At 27.3% G+C, this 26,419-nt stretch overlaps 6 protein-coding genes across 6 annotated transcripts; 1 reads left to right on the top strand and 5 right to left on the bottom strand.

Annotated features, from left to right (window-relative positions):
* Nucleotides 1-415: 415 nt before the first annotated feature.
* On the bottom strand, nt 416-7,388 carry MKS88_001220 (Sel1 repeat-containing protein; the record flags this gene model as incomplete). The annotated part of the gene is made up of 2 exons (XM_067214130.1): nt 416-1,731; nt 1,838-7,388. 2 exons carry the CDS (start codon nt 7,386-7,388, stop codon nt 416-418), a joined length of 6,867 nt encoding a protein of 2,288 aa, XP_067075147.1.
* A 4,386-nt stretch (nt 7,389-11,774) lies between these two features.
* Nucleotides 11,775-13,568, top strand: MKS88_001219 (translocation protein SEC66; the record flags this gene model as incomplete). Its single annotated transcript, XM_067214129.1, has 5 exons — nt 11,775-12,148; nt 12,462-12,624; nt 12,851-12,920; nt 13,137-13,366; nt 13,530-13,568. 5 exons carry the CDS (start codon nt 11,775-11,777, stop codon nt 13,566-13,568), a joined length of 876 nt encoding a protein of 291 aa, XP_067075146.1.
* Nucleotides 13,569-14,736: 1,168 nt separating this feature from the next.
* MKS88_001218 (uncharacterized protein) lies at nt 14,737-16,776 on the bottom strand (the record flags this gene model as incomplete). The annotated part of the gene is made up of 1 exon (XM_067214128.1): nt 14,737-16,776. The coding sequence occupies one exon, from the start codon at nt 16,774-16,776 to the stop codon at nt 14,737-14,739; it is 2,040 nt and encodes a 679-aa protein (XP_067075145.1).
* Nucleotides 16,777-17,278: 502 nt separating this feature from the next.
* MKS88_001217 (dynein light chain) lies at nt 17,279-18,416 on the bottom strand (the record flags this gene model as incomplete). Its single annotated transcript, XM_067219881.1, has 4 exons — nt 17,279-17,423; nt 17,551-17,621; nt 17,923-18,024; nt 18,357-18,416. 4 exons carry the CDS (start codon nt 18,414-18,416, stop codon nt 17,279-17,281), a joined length of 378 nt encoding a protein of 125 aa, XP_067075144.1.
* Nucleotides 18,417-19,451: 1,035 nt separating this feature from the next.
* MKS88_001216 (aspartate aminotransferase) lies at nt 19,452-20,669 on the bottom strand (the record flags this gene model as incomplete). The annotated part of the gene is made up of 1 exon (XM_067219880.1): nt 19,452-20,669. The coding sequence occupies one exon, from the start codon at nt 20,667-20,669 to the stop codon at nt 19,452-19,454; it is 1,218 nt and encodes a 405-aa protein (XP_067075143.1).
* Nucleotides 20,670-23,197: 2,528 nt separating this feature from the next.
* MKS88_001215 (5'-3' exonuclease) lies at nt 23,198-26,262 on the bottom strand (the record flags this gene model as incomplete). The annotated part of the gene is made up of 2 exons (XM_067219879.1): nt 23,198-24,410; nt 24,569-26,262. 2 exons carry the CDS (start codon nt 26,260-26,262, stop codon nt 23,198-23,200), a joined length of 2,907 nt encoding a protein of 968 aa, XP_067075142.1.
* Between the last annotated feature and the right edge of the window lie 157 nt (nt 26,263-26,419).

Below are 26,419 nucleotides of genomic sequence, written 5' to 3'. Positions count from 1 at the left end.
TAAATAAAGTACGAATTATATAGGGCACGTGGGTATAAACACACATATGAAGCATACTAATCTTGAAAATTCTCATGCTCACATTTCTTGCGTACGGAAGTATATTCCGTTATATAAATAAAATTCATCCATAAGAACATGCACCCACATGTATATCACGCGTTCGCACCTTACTACGCAAGGAAATATTTTTACACACTTATGTATTCGGTTCGTGTGGACTTAACATGCATGACGCACACGCAGTTTGTGTATATCCAGGTATCTGTCTTCATATCTAATGGTTCCATTGGTTCATGTACTTGTCCAACTTGCCTAATAAACAGTCTGTCCACTAGCCTAACTACCATTTTATCCGCCAATCTTACCACGAACATTACCTCCAGTTTAGTCTAACTGCTCACACACAAGTGCTCTATTTCATTTTAAAGAAGGACAAGAATAAACTATACAAAAGTTTAAAGATGTCCGTATACCTAATTTCGGAATAAATATAATTGTTTTTTAACAAATAGTCAAAGTTAAAACACTTTTTATCAAATTCGGTTTTATATAAAAAATTATCTTCCAAAGTGCATGTGTTCGAGTCATAAAATGTATGTATGGGAATGGCAGAAGTCGTGTTGATTTCTCTTTTCTGTCTTTTAAAAATATTGATATCAAAAAAGATTTTTTTAAAAAATATTTTCAAAATACCTAAAACTCCAATAACATTACAAGCATGATGTTTATCTCTTGCTAATTCTAAATATATCTGTAATATATTTTTTAAACTATCTAATTTATTATTTTCTAAAAAAACAGCTTTATAATAAAGAGATTCATGATTATGTTCACCTGAGTTCTTTATTAAATATTGTAATTCTTTTCTTTTACTTTTTATAGTAAATTCATCACCTTCCCTATATTTTTTAATTAAATCAATACTTGACTTTTTATATCCATAATAGGCTGAATATATATCATAGTATTGTTTGCACACATCACAGTTTTTGGAAAAACTCTGAATTTCATGAAATATATTTGAAGAATATTTCTTCTTGTAATAAAATATTTCTTTTATGTCTTCACTCTCTAGTAAAGTGGAATATCTGTTAAACTGATTATCTTGAGCATCTGTCGTACGCATGATGTTACTACTAGTTTCCCTACGGTTCTTGCCTTCCATACTTCCATTTAATCGCCTTTGTTTTTCTTCTTCCAACTTAATTTGATAGTAAGACATGGGTTTGTAGTAACAGTGCAAAAATTCCGTTGTTCGGAGGTGCTCCATAATGGTGTTCTTAACCTGTTCTATCCTCCTAATTTTTCCTTCGTTGTCCTTTTCCTTCTTTATTTCGTTTAGTATAATTTTGTCATAATTTTCGAGTAACTCCATTTGTCTGTGTTTCTTTGACAGATGATACGTGTCGTAGTTGTACAAATTTTTTTTTTTGCTCGTTTCGTCATTCATGCTTTCACTCACGCTTTCATTAGTGCCTTCATTTAATTTTTCGCCTTTTTTTTTGTGCTCATTATTCACGTATCCATAACTTCCTCTGTCCACCTTGCCCTTTCCCGGAGTATCACTACTACTCGTGCTGTTATATTTCTCTCTTTCCTGACTTCCACTATTAGCAGTAATAAGTCCCTTGTGTTTAATACCTTCCAATGTATTTATATCCTTCATGTAATACCAGTTATCCTTTTTAAAGACAGCACCCCTTCTTCGATTTCGATGCAACAATTCTTCTCTCAAATTATGACAAAATTTCATTTGAACAAAAACATTTTTTTTTTTTTTTTTCAAAAATGTTTGATATGATCATAGTGCAGCTTTTTAAAATTGAATTCCAACTGACTGTTGAATTTCTCTGAATGGTATATTTTACCCCCTTCTCCTTGTTGTAAATTCGTTTTATTATTTGACCACTTCCGCTGTTGGCTGCACTACCATTACTGGCTGCACTTCCACTTCTGGATTCACTACCGCCCCTCTTCTCCTTGCTGTCCTGCTCCATGCTTAAGGCCAACCTGTATTTCTCCACGTTACTCTCAACAATGGTGTACTTTTCCATAAATACCTGCATAGTTTGCCTTTTCAAAGTCCACAAAAAAGAAGCATTGACATTATTAGGATGATCTCCTAACTCGGACAACATAATAGAAACTAATAAGGAACCAGTATAATCCTTAAACTGATAATTTCTCTTTAACAATTTTGTTAAAGCATATAAACGATCATTAAATAAACCAATGAAATGAAAATGCTTCAACGTTTTTTCACATTTTTCATTAAATGATTTATAATTCGGATTAACTCCTTTCAATATTAATATATTTTTATTATATAATGAAATAATATTTCCATTCTTCGCTGACATATTATAATATTTATACGACTTTTTAAAATTTTCTATTTTATCATCATTATAATCTTTTAATTTTATACCTATATCTGTACCTGAATAATAATGCCCTAATAACATCTGTGATATATTATCTCCTTTATCTGCTGCCTTTTTTAAATAGTATCCAGCTAGTTCTAAATTTTTACTCGTCCCTAACCCGAATTTGTAAATATTATATTTTGCTAAAATGTTTTCTAAACTACCTTCGTTGTTTCTTATTGCTTTATGAAAATATTGCTCCGCATTTTTAAACGCTTTATTAGCGTCTTTGCTTAGGTCATCCATGTACTTTTTAATAACCTCATCCTGTTCCTCAAAAATATTATCGTCCATCTGCTTACCACCCTCATAAGTCTGACTGCTAGAACTATGACTGTTATCCCCGCTTTGCACGTACTCCCCTTGCTTGTCATTCTTCTCCCCCTCATGCACCACATGTGAAGTTTTGATATTTGACCCTATCTTATGAGCACCATTTTCGTAAGTAGTGCTTCCTTCCCCCCCTACATTTGTACTTCCATACTGCGCAGACGAGTCCGATCCATCATAAAATGTAGATGATCCATCAAAGAAAGAATTCACATAACTGCCCTGTGGCATATCTCCCATATATTCCTGATTAGAAGATATATTTGAAAAACCGTTTAGAGCATCATCATTCAATCCAGTGGATGTACCTTCGTTTGAGAAGGACACTCTATTTACATTAGACATAAGTGCGTAATGCTCATCTGTGTTTTCTTCTCTTCTGCCTTCCTTCGTATCACCCCTTTGACCCTGTTCTCCTCCTCTAGACGTACTTTTTGCTTCTCCACTTTTTTTCCCATTCATGCTATTCTTTCCCTCTGTTTGACCCAAGTCCTTTGTTTCTTCATACAAATCGAACACGCTACTGCTTCCATTGCTTCCGCTACTACCAACGCTACCCTTCCCCGCGTTGCCTGACTTCTCACCCCTTATCATGTTGAGCAATTCATCTCGACTCATGTTCTTCACGATCTCCTCCTTCTTTGCAAACCTTTTGTACTCATCTAAATAAGCATATCCAGTTGACAAGGCGGAAGTGCTATCTCCCTGATCTGCAGCTTTTTTCCAAAACTCAAAAGCTTTGACTTCATCTCTTTCGACACCTATACTTTCATTTCCTAAATAATATATTTCTCCTAATGCTGCAAGAGCATAAGAGTTTCTGCTATCAGCTAATTTTAAAAAATATTCAAACAAATTTTTATTATGATCTACAGTGTTATGTATTAGATGTCTATGTTTTTCATTTATATATTCTTCATATAATCCACTCTCAATTGATGAAGAAGATTTTAACGATTCTACAACTGCTCCTAATATATTACTTAGTAAGTAATTACATGATGTTAAAAAAGGAGAAATATTATTTTTGATAACAGAATGTTCATAATTTTTCTTATCATAAGTAAAATCAAAATGATCTTTCAAATATATATTATTCATTTTATTTTTATATTTTAATCTCATTATATTATTAGTAAATGCTAATTTACTATAAAAATCATCTTTAGTTGATCCTAATGAATACGAAATAATTTTTGATTTTATATTATCCCCTACTCGTGGTATAATCCTACTTTCATCCGATAAAAAATCATAATTTCTTATGATATTATTATTTTTATAATAAATATAAAAAAAGCTATTAACAGAACTATCATTCATATCAATAATATCATCATTTATTTCTGTTGTAATAGAAATAGAAGAATTATTTACAAAAATGGGTAAATTTATATGATATAATATACCACTCAAAAAATTACATAAACCATCTTTACCTTTTCTAATAAGTTTTACTGAATAATCAATGTTTCTAGGAAAACCATATGGGAATTGTAACTTCCCATTATCATCATTTATTCCTATTAAATATAGAAATGCTAACACACACGTTGCTTCACTTTTTAACTTGTCTGTAAATTTGGTCCTCAACAATTTCAGCTGATCGTGTATTTTATCCTTCATCTGGGTAGCCGCAGGGGTGTATATCCCCAGATCTATCTTTCTGTACATTTCCCTAGGATTGGATACCTCCTTTGTCTGAATGTTCCCCATTTTACCAATACCACCGCCATCATTTCCATTTAAAATGATAAATCTACTCAAATCGTCCCGCTTCATGTGGGAGAACATCTCCTCTCTTGTCCTAGGCTTTTCCCTCAAGTGATCCACACCATTTATTATGTTCTGCTCACTTATCTCATAATAGTTCGGCAGACCATATTTCTCTTCAATATATTGTAACATGTCTGTTCTACTTCTACATTGCAAATGATTGTCGTAAAAGTTACTACCATCCTTATATTTCATAATTGTTAGTAAATATTCATATATTTTTTTAAAATTTATTTTTTTTTTATTGTTTATTTGATTCAAATAAGAAAAGATATCTTTTGACGGATTAAAAATCAATGCGATATTTCTATCCATATTTTTGTTAATAATAAAACCATCTTTTAGTTCATATTTATTTTTATAATTATTATAATCATTATTTAAATTTTCTCCAGATAAATTAAGAAAACGGTTTAAATTCTTTATTATATAATTATTATATTTTTTAAGATTTTCATTACCAGATAATTTATAATACGATTCTAGGATGTTATTCCATATATCACTATCTTCCTCTCCAGCATCTACATTCTTCTTCTCTTGGTTTGGAGCATATTTGCTCTCATCATCATCTGCATCTTCTACTTCGTCTCTTTCTATGTAACCACTTTCCATGTCCAAGCGATCGTTCCTCATTTCTCCTTCCTTACTCACGCTATCATCACTACTATTACTACCACTGATACTATCAATAACAGTACTGCGCGTGTTACTCTGAAGGTTATCTTTCTCTTCGTTATACATGTTTACATTCGCACTACTATGAACATTACTCTTAGTATCACCCTGCTTGTTCGCGTTTCCATGGGTTCCACCACTCTCTGCACTTCTTCTACACGAACTTGCATGATCACCCTTAAGCCCTCCATCCGTTGAACATTGTTCCCCTTCGCTGTGCATATTTTCATATGTACTATTATTCGGGTGGTGATATGCTCCCTTCAATTCAACTTGTTCATCTCCTCTCACATAGCCTACGGCCGATTCTGGCACTTTCTCCGCTTCCTCCTTCTTGGAATCCGACATGACCTCAGTATTAGCAATATCGGTTGCTACATCGATCGCTACATCGGTTGCTACATCGATCGCTACATCGGTTGCTACATCGATCGCTACATCGATCGCTACATCGGTCGCTACATCGATCGCTACATCGGTCGCTACATCGGTCGCTACATCGGTCGCTACATCGGTCGCTACATCGATCTCTTTACCAATTACCGCTTCCTTTGCCGCTTCTTTTACCACACCGGACGCTCTGCTAGGCACCTCCCTGACCTTTGCTCCACCCGCGGCATGTTGCATCTTATCGAAATAATATTCATTATATAAGTTGTTCAACAAATGAAGCAGGAAATCCTTGAAGATGGAAAATATTAACGTCATTTCTGCTTCTAAGTAGTTGACTTTAACATCAGAGTTGGTCTTAAATTTGTATAAAATAAAATTATTATTTAATTTTTTTAATTTTTTAAACAACTGGTTATTATCATCATGTATTATTTTATTATACCATACCTCTTCATCTATTAAATATTTGTGCTTTTCAAAAAAACGATGATTATAATGAGAAAAATATGAATAGACAAAATCATTGAAATTTTCGAAGTTATACATATGAGAAGGATAGTACCTTATCGTGTTATTAATTTTAAAATTGTATTTATTATAACTGTCCAAAATTTCTAATAACGAAAATTTATTTAAGTTGATATAAAATAAGAAATTTTGTGAACTCACTAAATTTAAAACTAATTTATAGGTATATTTATAGGAGTATATATTATTCCTATCATCAATGTAGAATACATAATTAGTTTTATCAAAAGATGATTCTACTATTTTAAATGTATTGTACCAACGAAATAATGAAATAATAAAATGTTTTTTATATATATTCTCTTTAACATCATATTTTAATACCATTTTCTTTTCATTATAAGACGGGATATTACTAATAGTACTATACTTAACAATTCGAATTAAGTATTTTAACGTATCGTACATCTCTTTATTCATCTTTGTCATCAATGAATATTCTTCTAACATGTTCATATACGTGTAATTCCTCCTGCTGTTCAAGCTTCTAATAACAATTTCGTCAATAATGCCATCATAAATTTCGATTCTATCTTGAAACTGTGCAAGGAAGTTATCATTCCTGTGCTGTTCGTTACTGTGTTGTTCGTTACTGTGTTGTTCGTTACTGTGCTGTTCGTTACTGTGTTGTTCGTTACTGTGTTGTTCGTTACTGTGTTGTTCGTTACTGTGTTGTTCGTTACTGTGTTGTTCGTTACTGTGTTGTTCGTTACTGTGTTGTTCGTTACTGATTTCCACTGAATTCGTGGGCATCCTCTTATTCGTCTTATCATCATCTTTATCATCGTTAAGATCGCTACTGCTAATACCATCTTCTGCATGCATACTATATGTTTTCCCCTCTTCGTTAATTTCCTCTCTGCTCTTATGACGAATTTTCCCTCCCACACTTCTTTCCTTCCTATCCTCTTTCGTTGCTTCACTTTTTGAGTTGTAAAAAGTATTATAGCTTTTCTTTTCATTATCATAATTTTCATTTTTTCTCTTCCTTTTTATAATATCTTCTTTTATATCCTCTAACTGAATACCTTCTTCTTTATTTACCTTATCCCTCTTATTACTAGCTGCACTGTTTTTATACCGTGCTTCATTTGCCTTGTCTTTCAACGGATTCCCATTGCGCTTATCATAATTGGCATTACTGCTTTCGATTTCAATAAATATATCTTTCTTTTCATTGGTATAGTATTCGCACTTTATTATTAATAGAAAAAATGAAAATGTAAGTATAACGTAAAAGACATTTTTAATCATATTTGCTCTGAGAAAAATAACAACGTGAACAAGTTAACGTAATTGGAAGGAAATTTTGAGGAAAATCAAATTACAAGAAAACAAATAGCAACGTGGATAAGTAAAGACATATATAAATCGCTCTTTTTTTTTTTTTTTTTTTTTTTTTTTTTTTTCTCCCTTGCTTCTTTTTTCCAGTTGTGTTTTGTTAAAAGAAAAAAATAAAGTACTTGAATATCAAAATTACAAAAGAACAAAAAAAAAAAAAAAAAATTTAATTAAGTTTTCCGTTTACGTATAAAGGGGAAAAAGATATAGTCCACTTGCATACACACGAACGTGAAAAATTTAACAAATAGAACGCTCGTTAAAAGTTAAGCATGTATATACATACAAAATGAAATGAAATGAAAAAAACATAATAAAATACAAATAAAATACGATAAAAGATTAAGTGCTACACAAAAATGGTAATGGGACTAAACTATCAAAATATAAAATAAAAAGAGTAACATGCAAAGTGTGAAATGAAGATGGTTAAATGAAAAGCGTGAAATGAAAATGGTCAAATGAAAAGTTACAAAATCGGAACAGGAACGAACTCCTCAAATAATAAAAACAAAAATTGAGTTGTTTTTTACTCTTTAAAAACAATTCGCATGTACAGTAAGTAAAATAATAAAAAAAAAAAAAAAAAAAAAAAAAAAAAAAAAAAAAAAAAAAAAAAAAAAAAAAAAAAAAAAAAAAAAAACGGTAATGGAAATAACGGCAAAAGTAATGGAAAATGCGTACATATACATATGTACATATATACACATACATATATAATATAGATGGATATATATATATATATATATATATATATATGTACGTATAATTTTAAAAAATATTAAGGAAAAGAATCAAAAGGACGATAATAAATCGTTTGCTCGGAAGGTGTACATTATATATATATATATATATATATATGTATGTATGTATATAATATATATACGATATATATGTGTTATGCCATTTATGTACACGTATAGTATATACATAAATGTACATAGTAGTATGTACGTATATTTATACACTATTCCTTTATCAATATTTGCTATTTTTTATAAATGAAAAACGAAAAAAGAGAAATGCATGAAATGTTTAGCGTGAAAAATGAAAAGTGAAAAATGAAAAATGAAAAGTGACAAATGAAAAATAAAAAATGAAAAATAAAATGTGAAAAATGAAGGGCAAAAAATAAAAAATGATCAGTAAAAAGTGAAAAATGAAATTTATTAAAATGAAAAATTAACTACAAAAAGCAAAAATTTAGCAGTGCAAATACGAATATTTTGTATTTTTCTTTTTTTTTTTTTTTTCTTTGCTTTCCTTTTAATGAAAAAATAAATGATGCAAAACCAAAAAAACATAAAATAATTGAAAAAATTGTAAAGAAAAAAATGTGAAATGGCATGTATTATGCGTAAATGTGAATATGTACATATATATAAATATATGTATGTACGCATAAAAATATATATGATATACTATGTATACATACATAAGATGTATATATAAGTTTTATATATAGTAAGTATATTACTACGCATTTATAGTATGTATACCTACTACGTATTTACAATTATATATATTACGTATTTATAATTATACCTACTACGTATTTACAATTATATATATTACGTATTTATAATTATACCTACTACGTATTTACAATTATATATATTACGTATTTATAATTATACCTACTACGTATTTGCAATTATATATATTACGTATTTATAATTATATATACTACATATTTATAATATGTATTTCTACTACGTATATATAATGTATAAATGTACATACGCGAAACAACCCTCATTCAGCAGGAAGCAGACATTAATTTTCAAATGTGCATGCCATTTTACTTTAAAAAAAAAAAAATAATAATAATATTATTTACAGTATTATACAGTTAACATTCTGGGCAGTCTAATTATATGCATTTATTTTTTGTTTTTTGTGCATATTATTTTATTTTTATTTTTTTCCTTTTCTGTCGAACGGAGGATGATTACAAAAAACATGTCTGTTTATTTAGGAAATAATTGCGTAACAATACGTAAAAATGTTTTGCCGTAGTATTGATACTTCTTGTATATATATTTCTTACTCACAAATGTTAAAATGTAAATTTATGTGTGAATGCCTATATCAGTGTACGTGCATGTGTGAACGTATATGTAGTAATATTCATTCATTTATTTATTTATTTATTTATTCATTTGTATATTATATATATATTTTTTTTTTTTGTACGTAAACTTTTTTCAACCAATTAAACAATAATTTTTTCCCATTTTTGAAAAAACATATCAAAAGGATAAAATTCTCATTATATCTACAGATGTAATAACTGTTGGTAACACAAATATAGACTTGTTTAGTTATAATTATTTACCTTTGTATAGAATAGACGAGTGACAAATGACGAAATGATTTACTTTTCCAATTTGTAAGTTTATCATCCACATGTACAAATACATGCATATATATAAGTACACACATGTGTGATACATAAACTGTATATATATACGTCGATTTTATGTGAAATTCACTTAAGCTTTGCTTTGTGTAACTGGCACAAATTATGTATTATTTAAACAAACAAATGTTCAATACAACTCAGGAAATATATCATGATATGTCATTTAACAAAAGCATATAGCATTTCTTTTTATTTTGAGGAAAAAGACGTATAAAAGTCTTTTATCAATAAAAATATAATATTTATAACGTTTTGTATTTTAACCTAATATATCATGCATAATATATATGAACAAAATTAAGATTAATTATATCTAGTCTTAAATACTTACATTCATATTCGAATATATATTTTTTTTTTTTTTCTTGAAAAGATTCGTAAAACATTATTGTGTGTTTTAAACGGAATAGAAAAAGGAAAAACGAAAATTGAAATAATAAATGTGAAAATAAGTTTTTAAAGGTATAGAGAAATAAACAAAAGGGAGTAAATATAAAAATTAAAAAGATCAGGTTAAAAAAAAGACTAAATTATATACAGTTAAATCGAATAAGAAATATACTTCCACATAGCTGTATTTTACATATAGAAGAAATAGAAAAAGAAGAACAAAGTTCTGAGATATAGCCCCATTTGTATATATACATACATATAATATACGTAATTATATCTAAAGGGGAACTTAACAGATTTTTTTTTTTTTTTCCCCCCCTCCCCCTAGTTACTGTACTAGATTTTTTGCTCTACATATTGAACATTTTACAAACGCTTAAACATAAATATTACATATGCATTTTTATATATACACGTAAAATAATATATACAATGTTTGTATATATATTCCTGCGCAATTTTTTTTTTTTTTACCATATATTTCAACTTCCTATCAAATAATAATTGCCCAAATTTTTTTTCTTTTTCTTTTCTTAAAAGTAATGTTTGTAACACTTATCCCTAATAATACGCATAGGATAAATAAAAAAAAAAAATTGAAGTGTTCTGATTTTTTCTAACATTTGTAGTATTTGTAATATCTATACATTTCGCTTTTAAAATTGAAAATTTTAATTTAAAAAATGAATCATAAATTGCAAAATTTTTTTTTCTTTTTTTTTCAAATATTTTTCGTTGTATTTTCAACTTTTTTATAATTAGTTGTTGTTTGTAATCAAATTTATTACTTTATATACTTATGTACACACATAGGCTAAAATTGTGTCATTTGCTGCCTCCGCGATTCTGTAATGAAAGTTATAAAATCCCTCAACCATAAAAAAAAAAAAAAAAAAAAGCAAAAAGATGAAGTGAAAAAGTAAAAAAGTGAAAAAGTAAAAAAGTGAAAAAGTAAAAAAGTGAAAAAGTAAAAATGTAAAAAAGTAAAAATGTAAAAAGGGTAAAAATAAAAGAAAATCAAAAAAGGAAGAACAAAAAACACAAAAAAAATTGAAAAAAGCTGAAGTATGAATAGAGAACTTCCATAAATTTCTTTTTTTTGAACTCTTTATTTTTTTTTTTTTTTTTTAATTCTCATTTATATGTTTTACGTAATTTATATAGTTAGATTGGTGTAAAAATTAATATTTACATATGATGCTCTTATTCATTAAATGATTTATAACTGACGCACTCTTTTCTTAAATCGTTCATTAACATACTTATTTTTTTATAACATCTTATGTATAAAAATATATATACTAACAAAAGTATATATATATAATATATATATTTATTTATATATGTAATTACATATGTGCCCCATTTGTAATAGTTAAAAGAATAAATAATAATATAAAATATGTCAAAAAGAAAGAAAGAAAGAATTTGTTCTGATTTGTATTAGTAAGTACATTTTTTTTTTTTTTTTCCTCAAAAAGATGATATTGTTATATTTAATTTTTGTTGTGATTCCATTTTTAATATTTTCTTATTTTATATATAAAAGTGTATGTACCTTTATTCGTGAAAAAAATAAGAGAAAAGAATTCTTTAGCTATTTAAGATGTGAAAATAAACAGTATAATGCCTATGAAAATTTCTCAAAGAAATATGAAATAGAAAAATATAAATACTACTTAAAAGTTGAAAGAAAAATTGAAGTTAATTATAATACAGACATACTTGAGGAATTAAATTCTGATAATAATGAAGTAGATAAACAATATTTAGAAAGCTTATTAGATGATATTTATAATGACGATAAATACACACAAGATAGTGAATTGAATGATCCCCAATATAGTTGGATGAGGTATCAAGATTTTTTTTTTTTTTTAAGAATTTTATTAACGTTCATATTTTTTATATAAGTGTGTTCAGACATAAATTATATTTAATGTGGGTGTATATGCACATATATATTATGTATATATATAGTTTTATTTTATTAACGTTCATATTTTTTATTTCTGTTCATGCATAAATTATATTTAATTTGTGTGTATACGCAACTATATATATATATATGTATGTATTATTTTGTATATTTTTTTTTTATTACGCTGCACCGTCGTCATTTACAATTGCTTTTTTTTTTCCCCCCCCCCTCTCCTATCTTGTTACAGAAAACTGGCAAGTGAGGACGTTGTGAAATTAAAAGTCTTGTTACTAAAGAAAGCCATTTATTTTCTACCAATATGTAATAAAATATTTCAAGATAAAAATAAAAAACATCGACTATATAATAATTATTATATCGATGATAATATGTCAAGGGAGTTAGATGGGGTAAGAAGCCTTTTATATTTGCAATATTGCTTATATAGTCGTACAGTTGTATACTATTTGTAATTATTCCGAATGCCGTTTATTGTTAGACTTTAAGAAATTTTTCCATTTCATTTTTGTCCTTTTTGCTAGTATCTTTTATATTTTAACTGTATTTCTTTTGCGTTTTGTTTGTTTTTATTTTCTTATTGTTTTATTTTTTTATTTTATTTTTTCCCCCTTTCAGCAATGTAACGAGTTTTTAGAAGAATTTAATTTAATAATACACGAAGCAAATTGCTTATCGCCTAAATGGGGTAATAAAATTAAAAAATTCGTACAATAATAAGTTTCATAAAACGACGTGTTAGTTTTTTGACGCAGAAAATATGTTAAGAACGAGTTTTTTGTTTTTGAATATTCCCATTTAGATATCTTGCATTTTTCTTTTTTCATTCTGCATTTTTCGTTTTGCATTGTCCTCTTGGTTTTACATTTTTTTTCCGTCCATTTTTTCACCTGAACTTGTATAGGCGAAACCATCATTTCCGATGCGTACAGAATTTTTCACCATAACAAAATAAAAGCGGATGAAGAAAAAAAAAAAAAAGAAAAACAAAAAAAAAAAAAAAAAAAAAAAAAAGATGAACAAAAAAAAAAAAAAGATGAACAAAAAAATATTATAAAAAAGCAAAAACAGAAGGAAAAAAAATTGAAGGAAACAACAGAAAAAGCAAATTTGTTGGCTGATCAAATAATAGAAGTAAGCACAAAAAGAAAATATAACTCAAATTGTACATATCGTCCAAAATTTAGTACATAATACATTTATACACAATTATATGTGTATACATACAAGCATACTAATATATATGTTGCTTCCTTTCATTTTCACTTTTTTTTTTTTTTTTTTTTTTTTACTTTAGGAGGAAAATTCCAAAAAAAAAAAAAAAAAGAGTAAATAGCATAACATTTATTACATTACCGCGTAATCACTAAATTATTTCATCATTTAATTATTATTAATAATTATTATTAGTATTATTTTCGTTATTGTTATTATTTTCATTATTGTTATTATTTTCATTATTGTTATTGTTGTTAATATTATTATTATTATTATTATTTTATTTTATTTTATTATTTTATTTTATTATTTTTTTTTTTTTTGTCTAAGATTTAATCTTTATAAAAAGTATTTAACATCACTTGTTCATTTTTGAAAAAACCAATTTGCCTTAATTTTTTTTTTTTTACATACATTTGTCATGTATTTAATTATGAATACAGTGAGATATAGTTTTAAAAATATGTTTTTACGTGCATAGAATAATTTTTTTATTTTTTGTAAACGCCTCAGTAGTACATTCGCGTATATACGTGTGTATACATATATACTTACATATACATATATATATGCTTACATATACATATATATATGCTTACATATACACATATATATGCTTACATATACATATATATACGTACATATATATATATATATTTACATTCACGTGTATGCTGTGCGCATTTATATGAATACATATTTATATGTGAAGTTGTATATGTGTATACACATATTGCAAGTACTCTGATGATGTGTATACATATATAATATATTTTATATGTTGTAAGAATTCATTTTAAATGATACATATATTATATTTTTCATAATTAAGAGGTATACAAACATACATGTATGCATATAATTTAATTAATTTGATACATATGTGTATGTATATGCATATATATGTATATTTAAGTATATAAATTTATTTATATATTTAAAATAAACCCTTTAAAAACTACACAAAATGTAAAGTTAAACTATATTCATTTTTGAGGTATAATTAAAAAGAACGGCGACACTTTATGCGCATAAAAGATAAAAAAAAAAAAAGGAAAGGAAAGGAAAGGAAAAGGAAAAAAAAAAAAAAAAAAAAAAGGAAAGGAAAGGAAAAGGAAAAGGAAAAGGAAAAGGAGAAGGAGGAGAAGATAAATGTAAAGGTAAAGATAAAGGTAAAGAAAAAAAAAAAGAAAAAATTACGAAGAGTATGGCGAAAACGAATAATGAGTGGTTTCCTCCCCTTTTTTTCACCGTAGTATCGAAAATTTCCCACCTCCCATTTTTGCCTATTCTTGCTTGTTCAGAACAACACTGATATTTTCTTCATTTTGAGTTTGCGCATGTTGATCGGAACTATTTTTTGAAAGTTCAGTTGCACCTTTCGAGTCAGTGTTCGTAAAAAACGTTGTTTGACCTTCGTCTTCCCGCGGCATGTTTGTTTCATTTTCATTTAAAATATAATTTGTACAATTAAAGTAGTTGTCAATTAGTTCCTTATCTCTTTTCACTTCATCAATAGTACTATTATTTGACTGTGATGTTCTGTTATTAATCTGTAAGATATGATGACTCACCTTATTATCAGAACTGCTGAGTACTTTTTCGTGCTTTTTAATTTTTTTGTTTAAATCTTTTATTTTATGTACAATTGATTTTATTATAATTTTTTTGTTCATGCTTCTGATGGCATCCGTTTCTGTTTTTTCGCCTTTTTCTCCCTTTTTCGTCCCTTTAACATTCGTCGTTTCTTGTTTTTCTTTTTTCTGCTGCTTTTCACTTGAGCAGGTACTATCAGACATTATAGCTTCATCCAGCACGTTTAATATGCTCAAGAAATGATTAATTTTCAAATCTTTATAAAAGAGGACTTGGCCCATTTCATTTTTCTCATTTTTTAAATTTTCCAGTCTCTTTTGTAAATGTATGTTATCCTTTCTTAGTAATGCATTCATTTCGTGCAAATTTTTTTTTTCTTCAGAAATTTGGCAGTATTTTTTTTCGACTTGATCTAAACATTTTTTTATTTTACTTATTTCATTTTCCAGATTTTTTATTTTTATGTCTTTATTTTTGGATAAAAAAATATAATCCTCTATTTTGTTCTTATAGCTATTTAACAAATTATTTTCAAGTGGATATATATCCATTGTTTTCAATTCGTTTTTTAAATTTTCGTTCATATCTTGCAAATTTTTTTTGTCATTTGTTTCTTTTATTAGCTCATTTTTCATATTCATATATTTATTGTAAATATTATTTATTAACATTTTCTTTTTTTCTTCTTCTCTTTTATAATTTTCCATAATTTCGTATATTTGCATTTCATAAATTTTTTTCATTTTTTCCTTTTCCTCTTTATGTAACAACGTTTGCTCTTTTAATCGTTTCTCATAATAGACTTTTTTATCTCCATAACTGTTCTTCTTTATTATTTTAATATTTTTATTATTAGCCTGTTGACAATTCTCTTTCTTATCTTCCCCCAACTCCTTTTTCTCTCTACGAGTCAAATCGAATATATGCCTTTCACTACTATTACTTTTGTTGCCACGTTTTTTATTACTCAACTTATGGCTAAACATGTTTTCTTTCTTCTTTTCTTTACTATGTTTCTTTACATTTTGACACTTGTGTCTTTCAAAATTATTTTGTTCAAAATATTTGCAAAGATCTGCTATGTCTATATTACTAAGGAAAGTATCTTCATAAACAGTCCATTGGTCGTTATAACTTTTATCTCCACCATCTTTACCATTATTTACTTCTGGAGTTATTTCCTTACTGCAGACAAGTTCACTCTTGTCCTCGATCCTTTCATAGTTACTATCTACCTCCATGCAAAAATTTTCTGCACACTCGTTATTTCCATAGTTAGCATTAATACCCCTTTGGATGCTATCGCTACGGTCCCTACTGCTATACCTGTCGCTACCCCTGGTGATAATATCACATGAAGAGGTGTTACTAAAATGTATTCCATTATCCTTTTTTGCTCGAAAATTATGTAAGTCGAAAATAGCTCCTCTGTTGGTGGAATTGCTATGTGTGGAGTACTTTCCAGAATTTTTATCATCACAACTAAGTAAATTTAAATCATTCGATATTTTCGCATTTGAATACTTTCCTTCTTCTATTAAACTAATCTGCTCAAACGTACTGAAGTTGTCAAGTAGAATTGATGCCAGTTCACATTTCTCTAAATTTTTTTGCTCTATATTCTTATAAGTACTACTATTTGCGGAAATATATTTTTCATTTGATAAAAAAAAATTTAGTCTTTTTTCTTTTTCTTTATATCCGTAGTCAACATTTTTACTATCATACATTGTTTTCGAACACAAGAGGGGTAGGAGGGTCATGTTAAATTTGCATGTTAAAATGGATAAAAAAAAAAAAAAAAAATGCACACACATACATGCGTAATATGTATATACATGCATAATATGTATATACATGCATAATACGTATATACATGCATAATACGTATGTGCACATATACATACATATATACAGATATACATAATGAATAAATGGGGGGATGAAAAAAAAGAATACGCTTGTCTCCCCCGTTTATGTATGTGATGTTCCTTTACGAGTTGCAAAGGACGACCAACTCATTAAGCTGCTAAGGATAGATCCACACTTGAATGCTTAAATGTTTATGTGGATATTCTCAAGGATCCAGATGTACAATTTATCGCCTTATTTTACTACACGTTATAGTATTTTTTTTTTTTTCCAGCTTTATTATTCTGATCAGGTGCTTAATTCAATGTGTCTTTTTCCTGCATACTAAATGGATTTTCCTTTTCCTTTTCCTTTTCCTTTTTATTTTATTTCTTTTCCTTTTCCTTTTCTTTTCCTTTTCTTTTCCCCTTTCTCTTCTTTCTCCCTGTTTTTCTCGATAAATTTAGCATTTATATACAACGATAGCCAAGTATCCTTGATAGAAACAAAATAGAAAGGAGTTTTCCTACAAGCAAAGAAAATGATAATATGAAAATCGTTGTACACATTTTTGTATAAAATGCATACGATGAATCAGCTAAAAAGAGATATTTTGAAGTATAACTTTGGCGGAAATGTTAAAAGAAAAAGACTCCCCAATAAGACAAATCCAGCCAGTACCAAAGGTTTTGTCTAAAATCTCCTTTATGTTCTTTATTGCATTCTACAAAATCCCGAAGGAGGAAAATAGAAAAGTTTGAGAAGAAAAATTAGAATAAACACACATGTTTTCAGAAGCAACAAGAGAAGAACCACCATAAATTTAACACCACAAGGAATAAATGAAAACATGGAATAGGTTAATGCTGTATATACACACTTAAATATATACTTATGTATGCATATGTACATATATATATATACATACATACGCAGACATAGCCGTTATGTGTGCGCATTTATACAAATATGCAATGCTTTCAAAAAAAAAGAAAGCATAATAAATTTAAATCATGGAAAAATACTTCGACGTTAATATCATTAGTATTCGCATCAGTGTATTTGTCTAACACCCCAGTTATTATGTCCACTATATTGTTTTGATTGTAATAAGGAATGTCAGATCTCTACATGAAAGAAATTTTAATATTGTCATCATTATTATTATTATTATCATAATTATTAATACTATTATTAATACTATTATTAATACTATTATTATTATTATTATTATTATTATTATTATTATTTTATTATTTTTTTTTTTTATTTTTAAACTAGTGCAGTTTTACATAAATACATTACATGCTACTCTCTCGGCAGTTCAGCCTATCACTGCGCAATTTTAATTTTTCCTTAACGAGTTAGAATGCTTTCATTTTGCAATTTTTTTTGCCTTATTTTGCTATATTTAGCTTTGTTTGATTTTATTGTGTTTTATTTTTTCTCTTTTGTATACTCTGATTAGGAGACTTTGCATATGCTTCTTCAAATTCAGAGAGAAATTATCTGCGTTCATTTTTCCCCTTTGTTTTTCTTATTAGTTCAAGTAAAAAAACGTAGGCTCCTTTTAAAAAACAAAATATTAAACGTAGTAGTTCAACTTTTTCAGACATATACAAACTAAGATTGTTTTCGTTATATGCGCTCGGTTATATGACACATATACATAGTACACATGCATAATACACATATATACATAATACACACATATACATAATACACATATATACATAATACACACATATACATAATACACACATATACATAATACATACATATACATAATACATACATATACATAATACACACGTACATATAGTGCGCATATGAGTATACATGAACACATACATATGCATAAACACAATTATATGTGCACACGTACACGTATAAATTCATACACAGTGTTAAGCGTAATAGTATCATCAAATAGACGCAAAAAAAGAAGGACAATAAATTATGATCGTGCAGGTAAAAAAAAAAAAAAAAAAAAAAAAAAAAGTAAAAAAAAGGCAAGGAAAAGTAAAAAAAGCAAAGTAATGATACGTAAGGAAAATAAAATCATATCGTTAAAAAACTTTCACATGATTAAAGACACAAATTCCACTTGATAAGGATAATATAATGATTACTCGATGAAGTTTTAAAATTAAACAATTATGTATGTGCATGTAGATAAATATTTGAAGGCACATAACGCGAGTTCATATGTGCATGTATGATTATGTACCTATGTACATATATATATATATATATATATGCGTGTGTGTACATGGCAATATGTTCCTTATCTTATTTTCCCAATCCCCCTTTAAAAAATATGCACATCTCGAAACATGGCAGTTTAAAGGATGGGGAGGGGGGGAAGACGAGAGACCTTTCGAATTTTTACCTTATTATTTTTACCTTGTTATTTTTACCTTCTAATTTTTACTTTCTTATTTTTACTTTCTTATTTTTACTTTCCTTTTTCTACTGTCCTATTTCCTCATATCTTATTTGTACCTTCCACACTGCCTTTTAACTGCTTAACCGCTTATTTGATTAACCACGTCTATAGTTCGCTCAAGCATTGACATATCCTTTCGGCTATGAGGTCCACATTGCGCTTAGTAACGCCAGACACGTTTATTCTACCATTTGCTATTATGTAGATGTGATATTGTTTTAACTTATCAGATATATTGGCGAGCAGTGGGATGAAGGAAAACATGCCCCTCTGTTTTTTATATACCTCCCAGTCATAATTTAAATTATATTTCTTTTGATAGAAGGTTAGTTTGTCTAAGAATAAAAGTCTATTCGTAGTAATCCGTTCAGATAATTTACGTAATTCTTTTATCCATTCATATTTTAATTTTTGATTTTGTAAAAGTTCACATACAATTCTATTCGTATGAATAACAGGAGAAGAATAATATCTTCTAACTATCATACGTAAATTATTAAAAACAATTTGTCTCTCTGATTTATTTTTACAAACGATATGTAATGCGCCTGCACGTTCACCATATAAAGACATGTTTTTAGAAAAAGACTGACAAACAGCAAAAGAAATTTCTCTCTCTTGAAATTCTCGAATTAATAATACATCCTCATTCATATCCGAACCACCAAAACCTTGATATGCAATGTCGAATATTATTAAATGGCTTTTTTCTAAAACGATCTCTGCTATTTGGTTAAAATAATTTATATCAATATTTACACTACATGGATTATAACAAGAAATTTGTAAGATAATAATTGATTTATTTTCTATATTACGTAGATTTGTTAAAAAGGAAGTATAATCTATATCTATTACTTTATAGTCAAAAAAGTGTATATACTCAATATTAAATCCGTATGACTTTATCATATTTACATGATTTATATAAGGAATATTTGTTACATATATTTTATCAGCATTCAAACTTTTTAAAAATTGTAATATTATAAATATAGCTCCTGTACCTCCTATTGTTTGAATCGTACATATTCTTTTCTCTTTAATATATTTTGAATCATTTCCAAATATTAATTCTTGCGTTAATGTTGAAAATTCTTTTGTACCATTACCTAATAGATATGGTTTTTCTTTATACTTTTCGAATACTATTTTTTCTGCATCTAACACACTTTTAAATATATGCAACTCACCTTCTTCTGTGCAACATACACCTATGGATAAGTTTACTTTATCCTTACATTTATCTTCTTTATACTCACCGGCGCTCCTTATTATACTATCCGGTTCGATATCTTTTATATTTACCAGCAGATTCTCCATTTGTTTTTGTCAGCTTCACAAAAAAGAAAAGCTACACATGAGGGTACAAGCATACATATGTATTATGTACAAGCATACATATATATACATACATATCTATACAAACATATATGTACGCGCAGGATGTATATCTTGCTTCATTCGTGAGTCTCCTGTATATAATTCATCCTTGTTATTCGTAAAAGCTACTCAAAAAATAGGTTAACGTGTATTCCTTTGTAACAGTACACGAATTAACAAAAGCTAGACTTCAAAAACTGATTCAAATAGTACTCGAAAAAAAATAAATTTCTCATTTAAAAAAAAATAAAATAAAATTCATTCCACCATTTGATTGTGCGAAAATTGTTTTAACTAATTTATGAAAATGTTCTATTAAGAAGTAAAAAAACAAACAAACAGTCAAACAAATACGAAAATGAGCAGTACTTTTATTTTAGTATAAATTGATAGAACTTATTCATAATAAAGAATAACGAGGAAAAAAAAAAAAAAAAAAAAAAAAAAAAACCTCTGTATATTTTTATATACTAAAATTTGCTTAAAAATAGCTAGTTCAGATGAGAGAAAATCGTTGATGTTCCCAGCCACGTAGCAATCTAACATGTGTATTTTATGCATATGCGTACTCTTGAGGGCATATGATCATATAGTCATATTGCCATATTGTTATACTGTTATATTGCCATACTGTCATATTTGCATACTATCATATTGCCATATGGTAGTCTACCCATGTATGCCTATGAATACATACACGTATATATACAGCATTCCGAATGTGAAAATAAATGTATATTTATACAAATACGTAAGCGTATATGCTTATGTCTATCCACGTATCACACACCTCTTTAATTTAACCAAGAAATATAAGGAAAAAAATTCAAAATTCAAAACAATATACAGAAAAAAATGTCACATAATAAATTCATCACCTGTACAGTTCAGGTTTTTACAAAATTAGTCATAAAATAAAAAAAAAATATATATATTTTTTTTTTTTCATTATATATTACCCAAGTTCTCAGTAATACATCAATTATAGCAGTAAAGAAATGCAAGAGAAAAGGCTGAGATTCATAATGGATAAAAAGAAATGAAAATATATAAAAAATATAAAAAAAAAATATAAAATATAAAATATAAAAAAATTAAAAATATAAAATAAAATACTATTTTTATTACACATCTCCAATCTTCTCCCTCGGATAGCGCTTAAGCGCTTATTTAAAATTCTAACAGATACGAACATGCATTTGTTCTTATATATATGTATATATATATATATTTACATGAATACATGTTCATACACATGTATATTTATATATTGGGCATGGAGGACATTCGAACTTTTATCTCTCACATGATAATAAAAAAAAAAGAAAAGAAAAAAAAAAGCAGTATACATAAAACAAATCATTTCATTATAATGAAAATAGGTTTTACTCTTTTGTATAGCACAAATTAAAAAATGCTAATTTACCAGAAGAAATAAGATCGAATTTTTCAGCACAGTAGCAACAAACAGCTACTTAAATGTGTTATAAGATGGATGGAAATATGTCAGAACGCGTATTTGGATATGTATGTATATGTATGGATGTATATATATGTATATGTATGGATGTATATATATGTATATGTATGGATGTATATATATGTATATGTATGGATGTATATATATGTATATGTATGTATATGTATGTATGTATATGTATGTATATGTATGTATATGTATGTATGTGTATGGAAGTGTATGTATATATATGTATGGAAGTGTATGTATATGTATGTATATGTATGGATGTGCATGGATATGTATTAGCACATTTTTTACCTAAGCTCACAAATTTGAATATTTGCTTATGGGCAATTATGCATTGTGAAAATTTCGTCTTTACCAAAATTGCTGTGTGACGTGTATATATATATATATATATATATATATATTTATGCACAAACACATATATGCATATTTACACGTATGTGTATATAACTACGGCATTATAATGGTCAAACAAAAAAAAAAATTAAAGCAAATTCAAGAACAACAAGCAAAAAAAAAAAGAAAAAAAAATCTTATATATACTTAATAATTATTTCATAAAATGCAATAAAAAAAAAAAAAAAGAAAAAACAAAGTATTAAAAAAAAAAAAAAAAAAAAAAAATTGATGCCGCGCCATTAAAAGCAACAGGTCATGTGTAGACGTCTTCCGAATGAAAATTACTTCAACATTTTTAAATCCAAACTAATATCAGCTGTGCTGTATATATGACTGAACAAAAAAATAAAACAAAATAAAGTAAAACAAAACAAAATAAAACAAAGTAAAGCAAAATAAAGCAAAACAAAACAAAATAAAACAAAATAAAACAAAACAAGATAAAAAAAATAATAATTAAAAAAAAAATAATAATAAAATAAAAATTAAATAAAGTGAATATATAAAAACGCGATATAAAAAATATTTCTTTATTTTCATTATTGTGGAACTAATAAACGGGCATTCCATGTCCTCCCTTTCAGCGGTAGACAATTTTTTTCACGCGTCTAATCTGTACAACCCTTTTTGTAACATCTGTTCTTCCATCAGAGTAACTCATTAAATTTTTGCTAAAAATACGATTTTTCCGCATAATACTGTTTAATCCAAACGTGGGAAAATAATTATTTTGAATTTCAAAATTATCATTTTCCGAGTTACTATTATTATCTTTGGTCATTTCCTTTTTGGTAAGTCCCTGTTTATAGGTTGAACACCTCTGGTCCGTATTTTCAAATTTCAGTTTAAATAAAGAATATTTGCACACATATATTTTCCTAGTTTTATAAAAAATTATTTTATAAAACTTTTTCAAATGCCTTGCATATATATCCCAATAGTAAATAATTTTTTTATTATTGTGCATTGTTGTTTTTAAAATTTTATTTAATTTTTGAATATTGTCTTTGACGATATTTACATTTTTTGAAAATAAAATATCATATATATTTTCAAAATATACATTTTTTTTACTATTTTGTGCATTTAGTAAAAATGGATTTTTCTCATTTTTAATTTTGTTAGTATCCTCATTAGTTTCTGTTTCGTTTGGTAAATTGTCCGAAGAGCTCAGTTTTAATTTCATTTTCAAGTCATTATATTTATTCACACAAAAGGTAATAAAATTGTAATATTCATAATTATTTTTAAAAACATTTAAATTTATATTTTGTATACCATTTCTGTAATCACTGCTATATTTTGGTACTTCCCCAAATGTGGATAAGTAGTAATATATACTTAATAAAGATGGACTAATTAAATATTTGTAAAAAAAATTAAAATTTATACAATACGTTTTTGTGTACATTTCAACTAGCCAATGTATGCCTTCGATATAATTTTCACAAATTTTCATTTCCTGTTCATAATTTTTTTTATTTTTACAATTCTGTCTGTACACCTTTCTCAAATAAAGTTCCATTTGTGCATCTTCTTTTTCGTCATCACTGTCAAATGTATAATCCCGATGTTCATTAGACTCGGTAATCTCTGTTCTATCGGACGTTCCATTGGACGTTATATCATCCATTTCGTTACCCTGTCTTCTGCCACATGTTAGAGATTTTCCCAAAACTGTACTTTCACCTGAACGATAAATATTATTTCCGTCCTTTTGTGGCGTTAATTTTTCATTTTGCCTGACGTGGTCATAATTTGTTTGGTGCAAGCAATTCGCTTCTCTAATGGTGCTTTTGAAAAGTTCCAAATTTATATACTTCATAAATATGGGAAAATGATTTTTTAAAAAGCTATAAGAAGCAATGTGCACGGAATTTTTTTTTTTTTGGATGAACCAAAATGAAGGTAATTTTGATTATTTTCAAAATATGTTAATGTACAATTATACATGTCTTGTTCTTTTTTAATTTCAATTTTTATGCTTTCATTTTCTATTATATTTTTACTTAATATTTCATTCAAAAGGGACAAAGGAAGGTACAAATTATTTTCTTTGAATTCTTTTTCATACCTGTTATTTGTATGATTAATACTAGTGCATTCCTCTTCGTTTGTACTACTATTATTATTCACAGAGTAGTTGGAAAAGCTAATTATATCCTGTACGTAGTGCAAAAATTTTAAAAACTCTTTTCTATTTAATACATAATTTTTATTTAAAAAACCATTATATGGCATTTCCTCTCCTTGCTTGTTCATATTTTTTTCTAACATTTTAAAATAGGATTCAAAAAACAAGCTGAAATTACCTTCCTTAATTTTTGGTAAATAATCATTTCCTTTTAATATGAACAAAATAAGTAAATCTCGTCTAATTTGCTCAAAAGATTTTGGATATTTATTTAAAAATAAATTAATGAATGTATTTAAATTGTACAAAACTTTTATTTTTTTTTTCCTTTTTTTTTTATTTTTTTTATTTTCCATATTTAAATTGTCCATTAGTAACATGTCATTAAAATGATATTCTTTTAAATTGTTACTATAGTTTAACTGATTGTTTTTTCTTTTTTTAATGTAACTACCGTTTGGCCCTTCCATAAGATGATTTTCCTTTTTAAATTCATATCCACCTATATTCATATGGAAAGTTTGATATGTATAAATATATATGTTGCGTATATTTTTTAGAGCTAAACATTGTAGTAATAGGTCTGCGTCCGCCCCTACTATTACGAACGATTCTTCTTCCGCATTCGTTTTTGTATTTATATTTCCCTTTTCTTCATCCTTTCCAGGTGAACAACCAAGAAGATGTTGTGTTTTGCTAAAGGTGGCTCCATTTACATTCTCCCCCTTGTAATGGTTATCCACCCTTACCTTCTCTCCACTCTCAACTATGTCTTTTTTTTCCTCTCTCTCTTTCTCTTCCTCTTTCTCTTCCTCTTTCTGTTCCGCTCCAATGTAGTTGCTTATCCAATTCATAAGTTTGAGTTCCCCTTCCCCTGCTTCCTTATCAGTAGATACAAAAAACTTAACCCTGTCGAATTTTTCAAAAGAAATTAAATATTTTACAAAATTTACCAAAAATTTGGATATCTTATCTATAAATGTACTACCACATGTTATATCATTTATATATAATGAATTCCTCTCTTTGCTTTTTGCTTTGGCTCTTCTTTTTATTTGTAATTTTAGTTTGGAAAAGGGGCATATTCCATCAATAGCAAAAACGACATTCTTCTTAGGGTGAAATTTCTTCAGTACATTTTTTATTAAACTAGAGAGTTTGAAAAAATAATTATCGTAACTACGAAATTGCACGTTCGCTTTGTGGAGTAACTGGTTCATATCAAATAGCAAATTATCCACTTCGAGGATGTTTCCCTTTAGTTCACCATAGTTGCTACGGCTACTACCAACGCCTCTCCCACTGCTTCCCCCTCCTGCTCTACATTTACTCCTCCAGTTGCTATATGTAAAGGTACTCGCATCAAGTAGATTATGTTTATCCACTATTTTCACACAACTTGGGAAATTATGGATTATCCACTTGTGAAGTCCGGGAATCCCGCAATTAATTAATGATAGAAATGCCAAAAGGAGAAATATGCATTTTAAGGCTATATATATTCTTTGCATGTCATCATAAGGGGAATAGAAACGAACAAGCAAAAAAAAAAAAACAATAAATAAAATAAAAAAAAAAAAAAAAAAAAAAAAAAAAAAAAAAAAAAAAAAAAAAGTAAAAATAAGGAAAAATAAGGAAAAAAAAGTAAAGAAAATAAAAAATGAAAAT

The sequence above is a fragment of the Plasmodium brasilianum genome, chromosome 4 (genome assembly GCF_023973825.1).
Source record: "Plasmodium brasilianum strain Bolivian I chromosome 4, whole genome shotgun sequence".
NCBI classification, from domain to species: domain Eukaryota; phylum Apicomplexa; class Aconoidasida; order Haemosporida; family Plasmodiidae; genus Plasmodium; species Plasmodium brasilianum.
The sequence above is the reverse complement of the archived record's forward strand: the minus strand, read 5'-3'. Positions and strand labels throughout refer to the sequence as shown.